General features: G+C 41.4%; 1 protein-coding gene across 5 annotated transcripts in view; it reads left to right on the plus strand.

Annotated features, from left to right (window-relative positions):
• The first annotated feature begins 1,958 nt into the window (after positions 1–1,958).
• LOC126253204 (inositol polyphosphate-5-phosphatase A) overlaps positions 1,959–23,147 on the plus strand; it is a 373,218-nt gene continuing 352,029 nt past the window's right edge. For 4 of the 5 annotated variants that reach the window (XM_049954379.1, XM_049954380.1, XM_049954376.1 and 1 more), the window contains exon 1: positions 1,959–2,489. In XM_049954379.1, the coding sequence (XP_049810336.1) occupies positions 2,427–2,489 (63 nt within the window). In that variant the 5' untranslated portion in view covers positions 1,959–2,426. The remainder of the gene's footprint in view (positions 2,490–23,147) is intronic. The other variant, XM_049954377.1, reaches the window with a different exon arrangement.

Consider the following 23,147-nt stretch of genomic DNA (forward strand, 5'->3'; position numbering starts at 1 on the left):
ACAGTAACGATACAGGATGAGAATGCTCGGTGTTGTTTACTAGGATGAGCAAGCAGAGATATACATACAGCCACCCTCCAATTTTTGTGATTTCGGCTTAGAGCATGCGGTACTCATACATCCCTATTGCATGTAGATGTCTCACCATGGTGGAATGATCACAGTTCATCACATTTGCTGGCTCTCTCGTACACTGACGTGGATCACTGTGGATTAATGTGTTTCAACGATCTTCATCAAACCCTGAAGGTCTTCCTGAACATGGGGAGTCACTAATGTCAAAACTACCCTCCCTAAAGCGAGTAAACAATTTTCTTCCCATGCTCTGTCCAATGGCGTTATTCCTATACATGGCGCAAAAGTTTCTGGCTGTCTCGGCTTCTGTCAGCACATTATTGGACTCAAACAGAATATGTCGGAAACGTTCCTATTTCTTCACTGGGCGCTCCATTTTCTATCGTCCACAATTCATTCACTGTCTCCAAAAAACAAAATTGGAACACTGAAGAGCACTTTGTGCACTAAATAGATTAAGAAGAAAACAAACCAAATAATATTGAAAATATAAATTACAAGCTTTATGACATATGGGTCATGAATATGGACAGTTAAATCCCAATTAATGAAAGATTGATGACAACTGAGATGAACTTTTGGAGGCTGTCTGCAGAGATACAAGGTATGAACAGGTCAGAAATGAATTCATTAGGAAGAAAATGGATGGCACAAGTTCGATTATTAGTCTTGTGTAAGAAAAACTGCTCATGTGCTATGGATACACGAAAAGGGTGTCAGAGAATATTTTGTCGCAACGTATCATGCAGTGGGAACCACCAGGAAGGAAGAAAAGAGGGAGACCACTACGAATGTAGATACGAGGAAACAGACATTAATTAGAAGAAGAAATATTGAAGAAAATTCGTGGAGAGATAGGTACAAATCTAGAATGAAAATTAAATTTGATTTGTAATCTTGGGTTAGCAGAAAATGTAAATACATTATAAATGAATTTTTAAATGTATTTGGGAATAGTCATAATAATAATAATAATAATAATAATAATAATAAATATTTATGAGTTAATAAATATTTTGACACGGAAACTAAATAATTTGATTCCTTTGTTGTTACAGACCAAGAATGAGGAGTGCGGTATAATTATATTATTTCGCCTAAATCCTGCATCCCATGTCATAGTTTGCAACTTGGAAATGATTCTACAGTGTTGTCAGTAATAGCCTGAAAAGCTTATAAGGCTGTTGCATGGTAGGTTGTGCTGAGAAATAATTGTTAAGCAAAAATTCGATATGGTACTCCAATTCAGATTTAATTAGCATTCACGTCAGCCAGCATACAGATTCAAGCATTTGCACGCACTGAAATGTGGTAATTCACAGACGTTTGCGTGTTCATGAGCTACCACTTGTTCAAATACTTATTACTAGTTGAAATGTGGCTTTTTCGAAAGTGATAAAGTCGAGCTAAGTGAGCAAAAGCTAAATCTGTTCGGTCTGAGGAAACCAAACGAAGAACACGTTTGGCTACACTGTCTCTGGCAGGCTGTTTGAATCTGCGGACGCAATGAGTTGACTAACTTCAACACCAATTAAATCGGAAACGGTGCAAGTCTCGGATTTTTTTCTTAACGATTACTTCTCAGCACAACCTACCCTGCAGTACCTTTATAAGCTTTTCGGACTGTTTCTGAGCACCCTGTATACTAAGGAATGTTGTCTACGCCGCCTATTATTATGCAGGCGCTTGTTATACTTGAGGAACACAAAAGGCTTATTTGTATCACTGTTAATTATATGAGATCGTTAATTTGTGTTTCAAAGTATTGACAAACAAAATTTTAAAAAAATTTCACCGGTTTCACACAGCGTACATGAATCTCGCAACTACGTGTTCGCTCATCGCAATATCGACCCAAATATCTCTCAGGCTGCCTTCGGTGAAACAGTGAGAATAGCTGTGCGGTACTCGTCGCTCGGTGCCATTTTCAAAACAGGCAAATCAAAATGCAAAGTACTTCATGCTAGATTGTTGTATGGAGAGCCGGTGGCAGAGCCGATTACGAAATTGTAGTTATGACGACGTGCTCACCATAAGACTTGAACCCGAAGAGAACAGCAAAGTTAGATTTTTACATTAACTAGTGAGCAATGTGATGTAATCGATATTTCATGTTGTCCGTTTTTACTTACATGTTTACAGTTTCCGCTTGACGTCTGTAAAGAGGAGGCGTGGCTTAAAACACGCATTCACTTTGTGAAGTGGTTCTAAAGAGAAAAAAGTAGCGTAATAAAGGACGATGAGCGTCTCTAAAGGAATTTTTAAGAGTATTCGATGGAAATGTCATTTAATATGGGTATAACCATTACTGTATTTGGCTGAGTAATGTTTTGGTGCTGTTAGCAGAAGACATGGCGGGGAAACCAACACCAATGTTGTTAGTGACGGCGAATGTTGGATCTATTTTTGAAGATGTAAGTAGTTTTTTTTGCATCATTTTTACATTTTTCTGATAATACAGCCATCACTTTATATAGTACACATCCATGACTACAATCCCGAAATTGGTTGTAGCCGAGTAGTAGGTTTCCATTTGGTAGTTCCTCTTGTATAAATAACACGCGATCGTAAACAGAGTCCTCTACTTAGTTTGTTTTCTTTTCGATAATATTTCAGAAGTTACATTATGTAGTTAGTCCAATCTGGCTAGATTCGTCTAAGGCTTTGATGCGTGAGTTACAGCAATTGCTTCAGATCCCAACACCCTTTGTTTCCAAGTGCAATATGCGTTAAAATTAATGTTCACGAATTGGATCTTTCATGTAACAGCTTTATTTCTTGTTCGGTTTCAGTTAGATTTTAAAATGGAAAAATGATTAAAATCATTTTCACCCCTTTCCTAGCATTTACTTTCCATTCTGCTAGGACTAAGATTGTGGCAATTTTCAAATTCGTGCCTAACTATCCTGATTAAGGATTCATGTGATATTTTTATCGATTTCTTCACATAAATGCTGATAGTATGGTTTTTGGTGAAGTTAATTTATTTACCTACCTTCTCAAATTGAACCAATGTTCCAAAACTGCTGGTCACAAAATGTGAAATCCTTACTTTGCTTTCCTGCTAGGTGCTGCTTTCTTCTAATTTGAATTTCTGGTGTAGCAACAACCACTTTCTAACCTAAATAGCAACAAAATGTAATTAATCTTTGTAGCACCTTGTTTACTGAGCTGCTGACATTTTTCCTTTGAGCGGAATCCTTCACATTTAATGAACTGAAGGAAGGCCAACACTTGAAGCTGTCCCCTATGTTTCAACTTTCACTTGGGTATCTTGGTGCAAGCACAATTCAAAAATCCAACAGTCTTAACTGGACACATTTTTTATTTAAGCTGAAAGTTTGATATATACATACATACAAACTGACTGGATAAAAGTTACGTATTGGACCCTCCCCAACCCTTCCATTTTTCAGTATGGTGTGAGTGTAATCGGTGGACTTCACTACCAGTCAATTTGTTACCACAACCACATTTTTTGCTTTCACGTTCATTTGCTTTGTTGACTTACTACCAAATTATCGTATTCCAGCCTAACTTAGATGTTGGTGTGCTACAGATCAGTCTGTCTCCTTGACCAAGATGTCAGGGTAGGTTCAATATCACACTTTAATACAATGTTGAGTGATTGTGGGCATAGTAGAAATGTGGGGAAATTTCACATTATGCTGTCCTAGTTAGTGGATATGATTGTCTCTTGTAGTTTTCCATTTCCTTACTGTTAACTGATGATTGGATCAATTGTATAAATATATTGTGTGAATTGTTGACTGTTGTGAAGTATGGATTTTTATGTGCAACTGCACAAATGAAACAATGGGAGATGGTGAAACCTAGTGCTGATGGTATTAGGCCTACTGTTCAATAGAATTGATTGCCTACCTAGCTTAACAATCATACTAATCATCTGGTAAATGTCACCATCAGCAATGTTGTAGGAACTCACTGCATTAGATAGTGCAGGGATGTGTAGAATTTAGTGAGGACATTGATGCATTATCTGTATAAAGAGACCTGTACAAATAGTACCTTACATAAGCCTACTCATTGACTTTGAAATAGTCATGGAAATATTAAATGCACTTGAAGTTTGTTAACATTTGTGTGGTACCAGTACCTGGAATTTATTTCATAACTGTAGCAACTTTGAAAAATATGGCAATTCCTTGCAATTTATATGCAAGGGAAGAGAGCTATGTCAGATTTAGTATGTTGACCTTGCTAGTGTAGAAAAAAACTACTGAACATGAACTTTGGTGTGTCATAAATTGTCGAATGGCTGTGAAATTATATGCGGCACCAAAGCACAGTAAAATGCCTCATTGGCTGTTGTACCAAACAGTGCTTATAATCCCTTAACAGAATAATGATTTGTCTATGGCAAATGAAACTATGTAGAAAATCAAATTGTGTGCAAAATATGACTGTTTACCTGAATATTATTTGCAATTGTCACTGTGTCCCTGACAGGCTATGTCTATGTTTCCTATTATGTACAAAAATTTCCAGTCTCAAAAACAGTAGTGTTATAGTATGCAGTTTGGAGGAATATACAAATCTCTAATTATGTAAATGTTAGTACCAGTATTCATTCAGTGCTGACTATATGTCAATATTATTTTAGTGTACTGGAGAATATAACGGTATCTACCAGTGATAGCTTCCCTTGGACTTAACAAGGAGATTAGAAATTGAGAATTCGGCAAGATCATTATTTATCACCGAAATTGTTCTGTGTAGGCAAAAATAAAGTACACAATCTGATAAATCAAAGAAGGAATAAGGTAATGAAGAAGGGTGGAACATGTAAAAAGATGAATGGATTGTGGATGGACTGAGGAAGTTGGTTGCAGGATTCAAAGATAAAAATAACTGACCTAAGTAAGATAGGTAGGTGACATACGAAAACATGCAGGAGCAACATGACTGCTTATAGCTGACAAACAAAAATCATATGGGTCTGAATGAGGTTTTTGTCATCCAGCAATGGGTATTGCAGGATTTTGCTGCTGATTTCAGTATGTTACTACTATGAACATTTACAGATTTTATGCATGGGGTTTTCTTTAGTTTGTTTTCCAATTCTTACAAAATGGTTCAAATGGCTAGAACTCAGAACTACTTAAACCTAACTAACCTAAGGACATCACACACACCCATGCCCGAGGCAGGATTCGAACCTGTGACCGTAGCAGTCATGCGATTCCAGACTGAAGTGCCTAGAACCGCACGGCCACACCGGCCGGCTCGAATTCTTACATTTATAAGCATAGAATCAAGGGAGAATGAGACTCTTAAGAGTTGTGAATCAGCCATGTGTTGCTCAACCATTGTAATAGCTATATTTGAACACTACACGAGTTTGTTACGTCAATAAATAAGTTCCTAGGATTTATCTACTTTGTTTCACTTTATAATCACAATGTATGGGATACAAAAGAATCAGGTAGTGTTGATCCAAGCATAATTAATGATACAGTCAGTATCGATAATAGCAGTTGCTGTTGGAGGAGGCACGATTTAGATGGATAAGTGTAGAATGACTGATCTCTGCCGGCAGGTTAAAATTGCTGTCTAACAAGAGGCATGCCCTTGTCACATGGGGTCACCAATCACATGCTCTACACCCTATACCTCATCACATCATGTGTGTTGCTATCTGTGTCAATCTACCAGTATATCCACTTTCCAAATTTTTCCTTTGTTTCCTTCATAACTTCCTCAATGTAGAGATTGAATAACATCGAGAATAGGCTACAACCCTCTCACACTCCTTTCTCAACCACTGCTTCCCTTTCATGTCCTTAGACTCCATGTAACTGCATTCTGGTTTCTGTAGGAGTTGTATATAACCTGGTTTTGGCTGAAGTTGTGGATAACCTTTTGCTCTGTGTATTTAAACATAGGTTTGCCTTTCTTTAACGTATGTATTAAGATAACTCATTGAGTCAAAATTCCCTTGCATGTTCCTGTATTTCTCTGTAGCAGAAACTGATCTGCAAGCTCATTTTCGTCATTATTCTGCAAATAATTCATGTCAGTATTTTTAAAGTACGAGATATTAAACTGTAACATTCACACCCGTCAGCATCTGCCTCCTCTGGAATAGCAATCACTACATTCTTCTTGAAGCCTAAGTGTATTTCATCTGTCTGATATACCATGTACATAATCTGAAATGTTTTGTGTCATGGCTGACTCTCCCAAGGACATCAATAATTCTTGGGGGAGTGTCGTCTAAGTCTTATTTCGAGTTAAATCTTTCAGTGCCCTGTCATATTCTTCTGACAGTAGTGTTGTTAATTTTCCTTATACAGCTCCTTTGTGTATTCCTTACACTTTTCAGTTTCTCTTCTTTGATTAGTACTGGCTTGCCATTTCAGTTCCTGGTATTCATACAGCTGGTTTTCTTTCCTCCAAAGAAGGGAATCTTACTGGACAGGATGAGAAGGAAAGACTAATTGTTGGACTGCACTGGATATGATTTGAAAACTGGAGAGCATAAGTTCCGTGCATCACTATCAAGACAGCTCTGTAACAAGACTTGCTGCTCCTGCCATAGAGCTTTACCCAATCACATGATAAACACAGCAGCAGAAGCAGCATGACTAGTTCAGCTGTCTCCATCACATCAAGATATCTGATATACTCTCTTTAATGGCAGCTATAGATGCCTTATGGAAGGCCCTTATAACTAATAATCCAAATATTTAGGCCTGCATTCTAATGTATTTTATTGTAGCGTGTTATTGGGATGAACATTTCCAATTTGGGGGTCTGAAATGCAAAGTGTTATGTTCTCAAGTGCCTTACATAAACAGCAGAGCTCTTGCTGCATCTTTTGTAATTCATTTTCTGTAAGAAAGATGTGTTATGACATCCAGCAGATTATTATTCCTTTCCTCGACCATGCAGATGAAGAAAGGAACCTGAGGGATTGAGGTGTGCTTTTGTGCTATAGCAAAGTTTCTCATAGCTTGAAACACTATCAGAAAGTCTGGGTTAGTGAGGAATTTAATATGTATGTATATGACCTATTTGCTTCACAGAATATAAGATTGCATCTAACACTGTATCAGATGAAGCTGTTCTTGAGAACGCAATGAGATAAAATATAAAATTGCACAGCATCAAAAAATTGTCCATAACCTTTGGACTAGACGGGTGGATAGATATCACTCTGCCAAGGGTGCAGACATGAAAGGAATGCTAAATCAGAAAAAAAGAAGACAACTTAGTTCAAGAATTAAAAGGGAAAGGTATGTGAATTATTACCCTGCCCCCCCCCCCCCCCCACACACAAAAAAGTTCCTGTATTGTCCCTACTAGGACAACGCCTACCCTTCCCTTACATTTGTGAATGAACTATGTTGAAACAGTGTAATTTTGTTGACATATAAAGGAATGACTACCAGATGTCTATCTTCAATGTGGTAGCGGTATGTCTGCTTCACAGCTGCTTTCTCCACTGCTTGCTCATGTTCAACAGTGTAATTCTTGCTGCTATTTCGCTACATTATTGTAAAATCTCATCTGTCCTCCCCCCTCTCTCCCGCTGTCGCTCCCCCCCTCTCCCGCTGTCGCTCCCCCCCTCTCCCGCTGTCGCTCCCCCCCTCTCCCGCTGTCGCTCCCCCCCCTCTCCCGCTGTCGCTCCCCCCTCTCCCGCTGTCGCTCCCCCCCCTCTGCCGCTGTCGCTACCCCCCTCTCTGCCGCTGTCGCTCCCCCCCTCTCTGCCGCTGTCGCTCCCACCCCCCTCTCTGCCGCTGTCGCTCCCACCCCCCTCTCTGCCGCTGTCGCTCCCACCCCCCTCTCTGCCGCTGTCGCTCCCACCCCCCTCTCTGCCGCTGTCGCTCCCACCCCCCTCTCTGCCGCTGTCGCTCCCACCCCCCCTCTCTGCCGCTGTCGCTCCCACCCCCCCTCTCTGCCGCTGTCGCTCCCACCCCCCCTCTCTGCCGCTGTCGCTCCCACCCCCCCTCTCTGCCGCTGTCGCTCCCACCCCCCCTCTCTGCCGCTGTCGCTCCCACCCCCCCTCTCTGCCGCTGTCGCTCCCACCCCCCCTCTCTGCCGCTGTCGCTCCCACCCCCCCCTCTCTGCCGCTGTCGCTCCCACCCCCCCCTCTCTGCCGCTGTCGCTCCCACCCCCCCTCTCTGCCGCTGTCGCTCCCACCCCCCCTTCTCTCCCGCTGTCGCTCCCCTCCCTCTCTCCCGCTGTCGCTCCCCTCCCTCTCTCCCGCTGTCGCTCCCCTCCCTCTCTCCCGCTGTCGCTCCCCTCCCTCTCTCCCGCTGTCGCTCCCCTCCCTCTCTCCCGCTGTAGCTCCCCTCCCTCTCTCCCGCTGTCGCTCCCCTCCCTCTCTCCCGCTGTCGCTCCCCTCCCTCTCTCCCGCTGTCGCTCCCCTCCCTCTCTCCCGCTGTCGCTCCCCTCCCTCTCTCCCGCTGTCGCTCCCCTCCCTCTCTCCCGCTGTCGCTCCCCTCCCTCTCTCCCGCTGTCGCTCCCCTCCCTCTCTCCCGCTGTCGCTCCCCTCCCTCTCTCCCGCTGTCGCTCCCCCCCTCTCTCCCGCTGTCGCTCCCCCCCTCTCTCCCGCTGTCGCTCCCCCCCTCTCTCCCGCTGTCGCTCCCCCCCTCTCTCCCGCTGTCGCTCCCCCCCTCTCTCCCGCTGTCGCTCCCCCCTCGCTCCCCCCTCTCTCCCGCTGTCGCTCCCCCCTCGCTCCCCCCTCTCTCCCGCTGTCGCTCCCCCCTCTCTCCCGCTGTCGCTCCCCCCTCTCTCCCGCTGTCGCTCCCCCCTCTCTCCCGCTGTCGCTCCCCCCTCTCTCCCGCTGTCGCTCCCCCCCTCTCTCCCGCTGTCGCTCCCCCCCTCTCTCCCGCTGTCGCTCCCCCCCCTCTCTCCCGCTGTCGCTCCCCCCCTCTCTCCCGCTGTCGCTCCCCCCCTCTCCCCCTCTGTCGCTCCCCCCTCTCTCCCTCTGTCGCTCCCCCCCTCTCTCCCTCTGTCGCTCCCCCCCTCTCCCGCTGTCGCTCCCCCCTCTCCCGCTGTCGCTCCCCCCTCTCTCCCGCTGTCGCTCCCCCCTCTCTCCAGCTGTCGCTCCCCCCTCTCTCCAGCTGTCGCTCCCCCCCCCCCTCTGCCGCTGTCGCTCCCACCCCCCCCCTCTGCCGCTGTCGCTCCCACCCCCCCCCCACCTCTCTCCCGCTGTCGCTCCCACCCCCCCTCTCTGCCGCAGTCGCTCCCACCCCCCCCTCTCTCCCGCTGTCGCTCCCACCCCCCCCTCTCTCCCGCTGTCGCTCCCACCCCCCCTCTCTCCCGCTGTCGCTCCCACCCCCCCCTCTCTCCCGCTGTCGCTCCCACCCCCCTCTCTCCCGCTGTCGCTCCCACCCCCCCTCTCTCCCGCTGTCGCTCCCACCCCCCCTCTCTCCCGCTGTCGCTCCCACCCCCCCTCTCTCCCGCTGTCGCTCCCACCCCCCCTCTCTCCCGCTGTCGCTCCCCCCCACCTCTCCCGCTTTCGCTCCCACCCCCCCCCACCTCTCTCCCGCTGTCGCTCCCACCCCCCTCTCTCCCGCTGTCGCTCCCACCCCCCCCTCTCTCTCTGTCCCGCTGTCGCTCCCGCCCCCCCTCTCTCTCTGTCCCGCTGTCGCTCCCGCCCCCCCTCTCTCTCTGTCCCGCTGTCGCTCCCGCCCCCCCCTCTCTCTCTCCCGCTGTCGCTCCCGCTCCCCCCTCTCTCTCCCGCTGCCGCTCCCCCCCCCCCCCATCTCACTTTGCGTTTTACGAACCTTCGGAAATGGTAAATTTAATTCGTATTCAAAAATTTAAAATTGCTTATCTTAAAAACTCTTTTAGATAACATCATGAATTTTTGCAGCAAGTTTATTTATTATACATATTTGAAGATAAAATGATACTATTAAAATGTATTAATATTTTCTATGAAATTTTTTTTTTTTTTTTTTTTTTTTTTTTTTTTACGGATGTTTTGTTGTATAATAATTGCAATATCTTGAGTCTCAGACCTGATAGAATGCTCAAATTTGTTTTAATTTACTCTTAAACATATAGGCTACTTGATAAAACAAAAATAATGATGGTTTTTAACACGTTTATTAATTATAGTAGACTACATTAGAATTATGTACAAAGATAGTGTACTTACGACACTTATGCATAACACAACTGATTGCTTGAAACAATGAATTTTTTTGAGTAATTTTGTCTTTTTAATAAACATTAATGCTGATTCAAACTGTCTTTCCACTTTATCCAAGAGCTTTCAGTTGTTTTGATACAGTCTTTTTTGAAGTAATACATTCTTCCAGTGCCGCTTGATTGAGGTGTGTCTACTACACAGACTATGTGCTCCAAAGGCACTATGCAAGAATCTTCTCTCTCAGGCCAATAAAATGATGCAGCTGGTCCTGAAGGATGTAGAAATGGAATTTCTGCACCTTCTTCATCATTAAATATTGTTTTTACCAGTCCAAAGTACCAGTTACCATCATAATTTGCAGCCACATAGCTATTTATGGATGGTTCAACACGAACCCAATCAGAAGAAGAATGGAAAGAAAAGACTAAGGAGGGTTTTACACTATCTGTAGTCCTTCTAATTTCAAGGTTGTTTGTTGGAAGTGGTTTGAAGTTATGAAAACTTCTTGTTCCAGGAATGATTCGGGTTGCTGAAAAACGTTTTTCTAGTTTTATCCGTAGCAAATCAGCTTCTTTTTTGTCAATAAAGTAAAAATGAATGTTTTCAATATTTTTTTCACAAAACTTGTACACATCGATTGCTGTCATTATTTGTTCTTCGTCTGAAAGCTGTAGACTGGCTTTCCTTAAAATTCTTTTAATAGTTCCTCCTAGGCCATCACAAATTGACTTCCCATGACTGGTTGCAAAAAAAGTGTTGGGCCTTCAAATTAAAGTCTCTGAAGTGTTCGGTCAAATTTTTAAAACTGTTTCTATTTTAGTACTGCCCACCACAACCATCTGTAAAGTAGTGAATTGAGTCAATGTCAGTATGATGTAAAGACAGCCACTTTGTAATTTCTTTTTGTACAAAGTTAACGAAACCAGTGTCATGTTCTTGGTCATCACTAATAAAACAGTGGTTGGAAACAAAAACATTATCCTCATTTCTTAGAAAAACTCCAACTGGGTGTAGAGTACAACCACCTCTATTTCAGTGGTAACTTTGGATCTCATTTTGTATAACAAAGGAATAATTTTCACTGAAATCCATCACAATAATTGCTGTTTTGGGTGGTGGGTCTACTTTCAATCTTTTAAAGGCTGCTGATTGGGATTTTGCTATAAACAAGTGGGGGGTGAGCTTTTCCAATGACCTAACCAATAAAGAAATGTAGTCTTCAACACTGATAGACTGTTTGATCATTTCTGCCCTGTCTGTGTTAACCCACTGACTGATTACAATTTCTTCTTCTAACTCATAATCCTCACTTAGTTTCTCAGTCAAGTACTCAGTTAGTGCAGTATTTGCAGGACAGCTGTCGCAATGATGTAGCATGCAGTTTTGGTTTTCCGTGTTGCACACAAGCATCTTAATTAGGTCTTTATAAGATTCTTCAATTTTCACAGCATCCAGTAATAGTTTAACATTCTGGTGGATACTGCATACACATACAGTGTGTGTGCCTGCAGCCCCAGCAATGATACACCATTTAGGTCTCAAGAAACAAAATTTTGAAAATCCTACTTCTACCTCGGGATTCTCCCATTCGAAAGAATAATAGAGTTCTCTCAAGTTACACAAAATGAGTCTTTTTTCCATGTACACATTTTTTTGAACACTTACTTTGTCTTTTGTTCTAGGTAGCACTCCGGAACTTTCATCCTTTTCATAAAAACCTGTTACAAGTCTTACTGTATTTTCAGAAAGAGTTTTACCTTTTTTTGGACCAGGAGTTTCCAAAATACCCTTTTCAGATTTTAGCTTTCTAGCTTGTCGCACCATGTACTCACTTACATTAAATTCTTTCATCACTTTATTTCGACTCCAAGAATCTGGAGCCAAGGTCAGAATCTGGATTTTTCTAGACCTCTCAACAGATGAAATCTTCTCTTTCATAAGAGAAATCATTACATCAAAATCCTTTGTTTTCTCAACCACACTTGTATCTTCTTCGTCATAATCAGAACTTGGTGCATTATATTTTAATGCTTTTGAAACTGCCTTTTTTGCAGTCTTTTCAGTACTGCTAACCTTCCTTTTTTTTCCGTCCCTCGTGAACCGTGGACATTGCCATTGGTGGGGAGGCTTGCGTGCCTCAATGATACAGATGGCCGTACCGGAGGTGCAACCACAACGGAGGGGTATCTGTTGAGAGGCCAGACAAACATGTGGTTCCTGAAGAGGGGCAGCAGCCTTTTCAGTAGTTGCAGGGGCAACAGTCTGGATGATTAACTGATCTGGCCTTGTAACATTAACCAAAACGGCCTTGCTGTTGTGGTACTGCAAACAGCTGAAAGAAAGGGGAAACTACAGCCGTAATTTTCCCGAGGGCATGCAGCTTTACTGTATGGTTAAATGATGATGGCGTCCTCTTGGGTAAAATATTCCGGAGGTAAAATAGTCTCCCACTCGGATCTCCGGGCGGGGACTACTCAGGAGGACGTCGTTATCAGGAGAAAGAAAACTGGCATTCTACGGATCGGAGCGTGGAATGTCAGATCCCTTAATCGAGCAGGTAGGTTAGAAAATTTAAAAAGGGAAATGGATAGGTTAAAGTTAGATATAGTGGAAATTAGTGAAGTTCGGTGGCAGGAGGAACAAGACTTCTGGTCAGGTGAATACAGGGTTATAAATACAAAATCAAATAGGGGTAATGCAGGAGTAGGTTTAATAATGGATAAAAAAATAGGAGTGCAGGTAAGCTACTACAAACAGCATAGTGAACGCATTATTGTGCCAAAGATAGATACGAAGCCCATGCCTACCACAGTAGTACAAGTTTATATGCCAACTAGCTCTGCAGATGATGAAGAAATTGAAGAAATGTATGATGAGATAAAAGAAATTATTCAGGTAGTGAAGGGAGACGAAAATTTAATAGTCATGGGTGACTGGAATTCGACAGTAGGAAAAGGGAGAGAAGGAAACATAGTAGGTGAATATGGATTGGGACTAAGAAATGAAAGAGGAAGCCGTCTGGTACAATTTTGCACACAGCATAACTCAATCATAGCTAACACTTGGTTCAAGAATCATAAAAGAAGGTTGTATACATGGAAGAATCCTGGAGATGTTAAAAGGTATCAGATAGATTATATAATGGTAAGACAGAGATTTAGGAACCAGGTTTTAAATTGTAGGACATTTCCAGGTGCAGATGTGGACTCTGACCACAATCTATTGGTTATGAACTGTAGATTAAAACTGAAGAAATTGCAAAAAGGTGGGAATTTAAGGAGATGGGACCTGGATAAACTGACTAAACCAGAGGTTGTACAGAGTTTCAGGGAGAGCATAAGGGAACAACTGACAGGAATGGGGGAAAGAAATACAGTGGAAGAAGAATGGGTAGCTCTGAGGGATGAAGTAGTGAAGGCAGCAGAGGATCAAGTAGGTAAAAAGACGAGGGCTAGTAGAAATCCTTGGGTAACAGAAGAAATATTGAATTTAATTGATGAAAGGAGAAAATATTAAAATGCAGTAAATGAAGCAGGCAAAAAGGAATACAAACGTCTCAAAAATGAGATCGACAGGAAGTGCAAAATGGCTAAGAAGGCATGGCTAGAGGACGAATGTAAGGATGTAGAGGCTTATCTCACTAGGGGTAAGATAGATGCTGCCTACCAGAAAATTAAAGAGACCTTTGGGGAAAAGAGAACCACTTGTATGAATATCAAGAGCTCGGATGGAAACCCAGTTCTAAGCAAAGAAGGGAAAGCAGAAAGGTGGAAGGAGTATATAGAGGGTCTATACAAGGGTGATGTACTTGAGGACAATATTATGGAAATGGAAGAGGATGTAGATGAAGATGAAATGGGAGATACAATACTGCGTGAAGAGTTTGACAGAGCACTTAAATACCTGAGTCGAAACAAGGCCCCGGTAGTAGACAACATTCCATTAGAACTACTGACATCCTTGGGAGAGCCAGTCCTGACAAAACTCTACCATCTGGTGAGCAAGATGTACGAGACAGGCAAAATACCCTCAGACTTCAAGAAGAATATAATAATTCCAATCCCAAAGAAAGCAGGTGTTGACAGATGTGAAAATTACCGAACTATCAGTTTAATAAGTCACAGCTGCAAAATACTAACGCGAATTCTTTACAGACGAATGGAAAAACTGGTAGAAGCCGACCTCGGGGAAGATCAGTTTGGATTCCGTAGAGATGTTGGAACACGTGAGGCAATACTGACCTTACGACTTATCTTAGAAGAATGATTAAGGAAAGGCAAACCTACTTTTCTAGCATTCGTAGACTTAGAGAAAGCTTTTGACAATGTTGACGGAATACTCTCTTTCAAAGTCTAAAGGTGGCAGGGGTAAAATACAGGGAGTGAAAGGCTATTTACAATTTGTACAGAAACCAAATGGCAGTTATAAGAGTCGAGGGGCATGAAAGGGAAGCAGTGGTTGGGAAGGGAGTGAGACAGGGTTGCAGTCTCTCCCCGATGTTATTCAATCTGTATATTGAGCAAGCAGTAAAGGAAACAAAAGAAAAATTTGTAGTAGGTATTAAAATCCATGAAGAAGAAATAAAAACTTTGAGGTTCGCCGATGACATTGTAATTCTGTCAGAGACAGCAATGGACTTGGAAGAGCAGTTGAACGGAATGGACAGTGTCTTGAAAGGAGGATATAAGATGAACATCAACAAAAGCAAAACGAGGATAATGGAATGTAGTCGAATTAAGTCGAGTGATGCTGAGGGAATTAGATTAGGAAATGAGACACCTAAAGGAGTAAAGGAGTTTTGCTATGTGGGGAGCAAAATAACTGATGATGGTCGAAGTAGAGAGGATATAAAATGTAGACTGGCAATGGCAAGGAAAGCGTTTCTGAAGATGAGAAACTTGTTAATATCAAGTATAGATTTATGTGTCAGGAAGTCGTTTCTGAAAGTATTTGTATGGAGTGTAGCCATGTATGGAAGTGAAACATGGACGATAAATAGTTTGGACAAGAAGAGAATAGAAGCTTTCGAAATGTGGTGCTACAGAAGAATCCTGAAGGTTAGATGGGTAGATCACATAACTAATGAGGAAGTATTGAATAGGATTGGGGGGATGAGAAGTTTGTGGCACAACTTGACAAGAAGAAGGGACCAGTTGGTAGGACATGTTCTGAGGCATCAAGGGATCACCTATTTAGGATTGGAGGGCAGTGTGTAGGGTGAAAATCGTAGAGGGAGACCAAGAGATGAATACACTAAGCAGATTCAGAAGGATGTAGGTTGCAGTAGGTACTGGGAAATGAAGGAGCTTGCGCAGGATAGATTAGCATGGAGAGCTGCATCCAACCAGTCTCAGGACTGAAGACCACAACAACGGATTCCAATGATTCTAATTCCAACATGACTTTATCATCTGTTTCACTTTCATCGACTTCAACCTTTAATTTTTCCTCACAAAAGTTATGGCATGTTGAGCAAAGCTTTTGTCCAGGTTTTATGCTAATATTTTTTGTCAGTAATTGTTTAGAAAGATCCAAGCCTACACTTCTCAACGATTTTTTGATGGGCTTTTTGTGTTTTTTTAGTGGGTCTACACATGTTGTTTGATACTTTTCAAAAACATTTAAAAAGTATTTACTGTGGTGTGAACATATATTCTTAACTTCGCACGGATTAATTCCAGATCGTAAGTGGATCAAATCTTTTTCTTCCTCACTCAATTCAGATACCGGTTGTAACTTTTTTGAAGGTGTGTAGGTTGTTTGGAAAAAGCAAGATTTTTTAAATAACCCTACGCTACAGGTTTGAATATCTGACATGCTGATTTCACTTTTGGTCTGATTATTGTTCTTGTTACTTTTATAGGATATTGGAAAAGAATCACTTTAAACTAAGTAACAGTACTTACTGAAAGTTCGAATAAACTTAATAAAATACTATCCAAGCACTATTTAACACTGTAATAATTTTTTACTTCAAAACACAGGAGTATCAAAACAAAATCCAAGCGTACATTGTTACTACAAGAAGACAAAAACTTATTTTCGGTGTCTGTCACTTGGTAGTTTTTATTTTTAAAATATAATTAATATTATTTTAAAAATTTGATAACTATTAAACAGGTTAAAAAGCCAACATAATTTTTCTTTTATCTAATAGCCTATACAATTAAGAGTATTTTCAAACAAATTTGAGCTTTCTGTCAGGTCTGAGACTCTAGATATTGCAGTTTTTGTAAAACTAAACATCCGTTAGCTTAAAAAAACCACAAACTAATTTTTTTTTTCATTTGGAAGATTTTAATATACCTTTATGGTAATTTTTTTTAACATTTAGATATAATACATAAACTTATTCCAAAATTTCATACTGATATCTTGAGTATTCTTTAATATACAAATTTTTTTAGTTGTGAGGACACGTTTAAGTTAAGATTTCTGACTGCTGAAACAACGCCAAATCTAAAAACTTTAAAAATTTATAAAAAAAACTATAAGAGATAGAGCAAAAAAATTTTGCAAGTGCTTTCAGGATGATAAAAGAAGTAATTGTACCAAGTTTCATCAAAATCTGACATGGTTGGTGTCAAGGCCTGGGTGACTTGACATGGAATGACCCTAAGGCAAGTTCTGGAATTGTTTCTTTGAAAGGTTGTATTCCTTCCCTAATCTGGGCTTATGCTCAGTCTCTAATGACCTTGTCATCATCAGGATGTGAAACACTTCTCTTCCTTTCATTTTTACAGAAGCCTTTTTAGCACTGTGTGGAGGAATAATATGGTTCAAATCATGAAAATAGTGGAAATGAGGTACAGTCACAAGTGAATAAGATGCGTAATATTAAAACCCAATATGGAGTAAAAAAAAAAAAAAAAAAAAAAAAAAATATGAGAAAGAAAATGTATTATTCAGAGCATAATCAGAAAATATGATGCAGCTCTCCATGCTAATCTATCCTGCGCAAGCTCCTTCATTTCCCAGTACCTACTGCAACCTACATCCTTCTGAATCTGCTTAGTGTATTCATATCTCTGTCTCCTTCTACGATTTTTACCCTCCACGCTGCCCTCCAATGCTAAATTTGTGATCCCTTGATGCCTCAGGACATGTCCTACCAACCGATCCCTTCTTCTAGTCAAGTTTAGCCACAACCTCCACAACCTTCTCTTCTCCCCAATTCTATTCAATACATCCTCATTAGTTACGTGATCTACCCACTTAATCTTCAACATTCTTCTGCAGCACCACATTTCGAAAGCTTCTATTCTCTTCTTGTCCAAACTATTTATCGTCCATGTTTCACTTCCATACATGGCTGCACTCCATACAAATACTTTCAGAAACGACTTCCTGACACATAAATCTATACTTGATATTAACAAGTTTCTCATCTTCAGAAACGCTTTCCTTGCCATTGCCAGTCTACATTTTATATCCTCTCTACTTCGACCATCATCAGTTATTTTGCTCCCCACATAGCAAAACTCCTTTACTCCTTTAGGTGTCTCATTTCCTAATCTAATTCCCTCAGCATCACTCGACTTAATTCGACTACATTCCATTATCCTCATTTTGCTTTTGTTGATGTTCATCTTATATCCTCCTTTCAAGACACTGTCCATTCCGTTCAACTGCTCTTCCAAGTCCTTTGCTGTCTCTGACAGAATTACAATGTCATCGGCGAACCTCAAAGTTTTTATTTCTTCTTCATGGATTTTAATATGTACTACAAATTTTTTTTTGTTTCCTTTAGTGCTTGCTCAATATACAGATTGAATAACATCGGGGAGAGACTGCAACCCTGTCTCACTCCCTTCCCAACCACTGCTTCCCTTTCATGCCCCTCGACTCTTATAACTGCCATCTGGTTTCTGTACAAATTGTAAATAGCCTTTCGCTCCCTGTATTTTACCCCTGCCACCTTCAGAATTTGAAACAGAGTATTCCGTCAACATTGTCAAAAGCTTTCTCTAAGTCCACAAATGCTAGAAAAGTAGGTTTGCCTTTCCTTAATCATTCTTCTAAGATAAGTCGTAAGGTCAGTATTGCCTCATGTGTTCCAAAATTTCTATGGAATCCAAACTGATCTTCCTCAGGGTCGACTTCTACCGGTTTTTCCATTCATCTGTAAAGACTTCGCGTTAGTATTTTGCAGCTGTGGCTTATTAAACTGATAGTCCGGTAATTTTCACATCTGTCAACACCTGCTTTCTTTGGGATTGGAATTAATATATTCTTCTTGAAGTCTGAGGGTATTTCGCCTGTCTCATACATGTTGCTCACCAGATGGTAGAGTTTTGTTAGGACTGGCTCTCCCAAGGCCGTCAGTAGTTCCAATGGAATGTTGTCTACTCCGGGAGCCTTGTTTCGACTCAGGTCTTCCAGTGCTCTGTCAAACTCTTCACGCAGTATTGTATCTCCCATTTAATCTTCATCTACATCCTCTTCCATTTCCATAATATTGTCCTCAAGTACATTGCCCTTGTATAGACCCTCTATATACTCCTTCCACCTTTCTGCTTTCCCTTCTTTGCTTAGAACTGGGTTTCCATCTGAACTCTTGATATTCGTACAAGTGGTTCTCTTTTCCCCAAAGGTCTCTTTAATTTTCCTGTAGGCAGTATCTATCTTACCCCTAGTGAGATAAGCCTCTACATCCTTACATTTGTCCTCTAGCCATCCTTGCTTAGCAGTTTTGCACTTCCTGTCGATCTCATTTTTGAGATGTTTGTATTCCTTTTTGCCTGCTTCATTTACTGTATTTTTATATTTTCTCCTTTCATCAATTAAATTCAATATTTCCTCTGTTACCCAAGGATTTCTATTAGCCCTCGTCTTTTTACCTACTTGATCCTCTGCTGCCTTCACTACTTCATCCCTCAGAGCAACCCATTCTTCTTCCACTGTATTTCTTTCCCCCATTCCTGTCAATTGTTCCCTTATGCTCTCCCTGAAACTCTCTACAACCTCTGGTTCTTTCAGTTTATCCAGGTCCCATCTCCTTAAATTCCCACCTTTTTGCAGTTTCTTCGGTTTTAATCTACAGTTCATAACCAATAGATTGTGGTCAGAGTCCACATCTGCCCCTGCAAATGTCTTACAATTTAAAACCTGATTCCTAAATCTCTGTCTTACCGTTATATAATCTATCTGATACCTTTTAGTATCTCCAGGGTTCTTTCGTGGTTCTTGAACAAAGTGTTAGCTATGATTAAGTTATACTCTGTGCAAAATTGTACCAGGCGGCTTCCTCTTTCATTTCTTACCCCCAATCCACATTCACCTACTATGTTTCCTTCTCTCCCTTTTCCTACTGTCGAATTCCAGTCACCCATGACTATTAAATTTTCGTCTCCCTTCACTACCTGAATAATTTCTTTTATCTCATCATACATTTCTTCAGTTTCTTCATCTGCAGAGCTAGTTGGCATATAAACTTGGTACAGTGTCAAAAGCCTTCTGGAAATACAGAAATATGGAATCGATCTGAAATCTCTCGTCAGTAGCACTCAACACTTCATGCGAATAAAGAGGTAGTTGTGTTCCGCAAGAACGACGTTTCCTTAACCCATGTTGACTGTGTGTCAATAGACCGTTTTCCTCGAGGTTATTCATAATGTTTGAACACAATATATGTTCCAGAATCCTGCTGCATATCGACATTAATGATATAGGCCTGTAATTAATTGGATTATTCCTACTACCTTTCTCAATTATTGGTGTGATCTGTGCAACTTTCCAATCTTTGGGTACAGATCTTTTGTCGAGGTAACGGTTGTATATGATTGTCAAGTATGGAGCTAATGCATCAGCATACTCTAAAAGAACTTAATTGGTATACAGTCTAGACCAGTAAAATATTTACTTCATCTTTTGTGAAGGCATTTCAGAAGGCTATGTTTAGTAACTCTTCTTTGGCAGCACTGTCTTCGATAGTATCTCCATTGCTATCGTGCAGAGAAGGCATTGATTATTTCTTGCTGCTAACGTACTTCACATATGACCAGAATCTCTTTGGGTTTTCTGCCAGGTTTCAAGACAGGTTCGTGGAAACTGTTATAGGTATCTCGCATTGAAGTGTGCTCTAAACTTCTAGCTTCTGTAAAAGATTGCCAATCTTGGGGATTTTGCGTCTGTTTAAATTTGACTTGTTTGTTAATTTATTTGGTATAAATCCCTCAGTTGCTGCCGATACTATTTCTCTGATTTCAAGCCACATCTGGTCTACACTTAAATAATTAATTTGGAGGGAGTGGAGATTGTCTCTCAGGAAGGCATCAAGTGAATTTTTATCTGCCTTTTTTTATCACTATGCAAAACTGTATGTCATGTAAACTGTGTGATAAAAATTTGCGGACACAAATCTTGTACAGTTACATAGCAACAACACAGTCAAGCAGCAAACACTCCATGCTGACTGTTATTTTGAGCACTTTGACTGCAGCAGTGCTCTACATTCATACAGTGTACCACTTGGAGTCTGTCTTGCACTAGTATCAGTGGTTTCACTTAAAGGTGTTGGTACTTAAACAGGGCAAAGAAGCACTCATGCACATCAAAATGAAACAAGGAGCAAGGAGGAGAGAGACAGAAAGATGACTTCCAAGATGAAGTTTATGGTGGTCCCCATGCCACCAGACCCCCATACGTTCCACCTCAGTACCTGAGGCAGGTCTCCCTGTGGCAGTGGACCCCCCACATGACCTTATTCAGAATGGATATGTATTGATGTCAGATCCTCACAACGAGTGGCAGGAGGTGACACTGTGGCATGACATGCATCCTTGGTCAGCTAACGCCACCACAGGATACTGATAATGTTATCCACCATTGGAACTGTAGTGGTTTTTTCCACCACCTGGCTGAGCTATGATGTCTCTTATGCATTCCTCATACTTTCTGCATTGCACTCGAGAAAACTTGATTCCCAGCATTTTGAACGCCTACCCTCTACAGCTGTTGGTTATTTTAAAAATTGAGCTGACTATGACAGAGTGTTTAATGGAGTTTATTTGTATGTTCTGGACTCTGGCTAAGGTAAACAGGTGCCACTCGGTATTATATTGGAGGCAGACGTGCCAAGTCTCCCGATTTAAGCGGGAGACTCTAGATTTTCCCTTCTTCCTCCTGATCTCCCGACCGTGAAGACCGATCTCCCGATTTTCTGAGCAATTTCAATACTTTCCTTACTATTTGAAAATCCTGCGTCTTCGAGATATTGATGGATGACAAGGTCGGCTGCTACTTGTCTATGTTAACTTGGAAGATTTGTGCGGTGGCTGTCGGGAGCGGCAGTAGGCGTAACTCGCGCTTCGTATCTACAAGGAAGTAAGGAACTTATCTTTGGCAGCATTCAGAGACAAATGAATATCTTTCAACTAGTGCCAATTTCCTCTCCTGGTAGCATCAGCGCAATCATAATGTTATCGTGGACGTGAACAAGGAGTAGTCGATAGTCGTTCCAAGCGAAGTGATTAGCGTTGCTGTGACTACAAGGCAGTGCTGCCAAGTTAGGGGATTAAGCTGTCTCGGGGGAAGTTAGAGGGATAAATGTTTCAGGGGGAAAAAATACTTAGGGTTACTACCCTCCCCTCCCCGCCCCTCCGCTTGACAATTTCATTCTTGACTCCCTTCCCCACCCCGCCTCCCCCCTCCCTGCCCCGCTCGCTTACCCGATGATGTGATAAATTATTTAGGGGAATTTGAATGGCAATATAGGGGGAAACACATCACTGCTTCAAGACATTTGTCTAGCACGTAGGACCATTGTGCTCTCGGTTCTGCTGCACGATTTGTGCACTCTGTAGTAGTTGTTGGCTGCCTATCTAGGAGTAGTAGATTATATTTCATGCAGAATGATGAAGAAATATGATGCAGTGTTCAGAAACATGTATAAGGAAGAGTTTCCGTGTTTAAGTGAATCGAGGAAGGGGCAAAATCGACTGATGGGGTTCTTCAATATGATAAACTTCCAAAGGTGATGCTGTCTATTTAGTCAATTCCACAGAGATGCAGAATGTGAGAGAATTTTTAGTACAGTCAAAACTCAGTTCAGATCCATGCTTTCAGAAAAATCTTTGGAGAAATTTTTAATTTTAAAATCAGTTCAAAAAGGCAAGTGCTTTGAGCAGAAATTTAGTTCAGAGTTTTTGAAGAAGGCTAAGTTAGGTACGGGTGTGCTGAATAAGGTACTACCGTAATCAGACAAATTCAGACTGATAAATTATTCAGATTATTTGCTAAGCCTAACATGTGCATCCTGTAAAAAATTGATTTAAATTTGGGAAAGATGTCGTACGGATATAAGATGCCATGAAAATATGGTTGCCTTATGAAACGAAAACGTGTGATCATTTAACAGTGATTTATTCATGCAAAAACAGTGCTAATGTCAAAACAGAAATCTAATAGACGTTAATTTGTTTTCTCGGATTGTAATTTCGAACTGTACTGCTCTCGAGAGTGCTTCACTTGAATGTGGGTGAATCCAAAGAAACAAGCAGAGCTCATCATTCATATTGTTCAGCATGTTGAATGATAAATTATAAAGTCCGAAGGCTCAGGTACGTCCATTATTTAGTATTTACTTGTAAATAGTAAAGCAAATGTAATTGAGTTGTTACAGGTATTGAATTATTGCAACTTTAATTGTCAAGGATGCAATGTAATTCACAATAGTACACCGCTAAAATTTTCATGATTTTTCACTTTTGAAAGTTGGCATGTCTGTGGAGGCTTTAGCTGTTTACCTGAGGACATCTCTGGATTGTATCATCTGTGATATGTGCCTCCTTCCTGATGGTGGAGAACCTACACCAATTTCTCAGGTCCCCCCCATCCTTCATTTTGAGTGACTTCAATGCTCACAATCCTTTGTGGGGTGGAGCTATGACCACTTGCTGCAGTAAAGCTACTGAAACTTTGCTCATAGTGCTCAATCTTTCTC

The sequence above is a fragment of the Schistocerca nitens genome, chromosome 4 (assembly GCF_023898315.1).
Source record: "Schistocerca nitens isolate TAMUIC-IGC-003100 chromosome 4, iqSchNite1.1, whole genome shotgun sequence".
Classification (NCBI taxonomy): Eukaryota; Metazoa; Arthropoda; class Insecta; order Orthoptera; family Acrididae; genus Schistocerca; species Schistocerca nitens.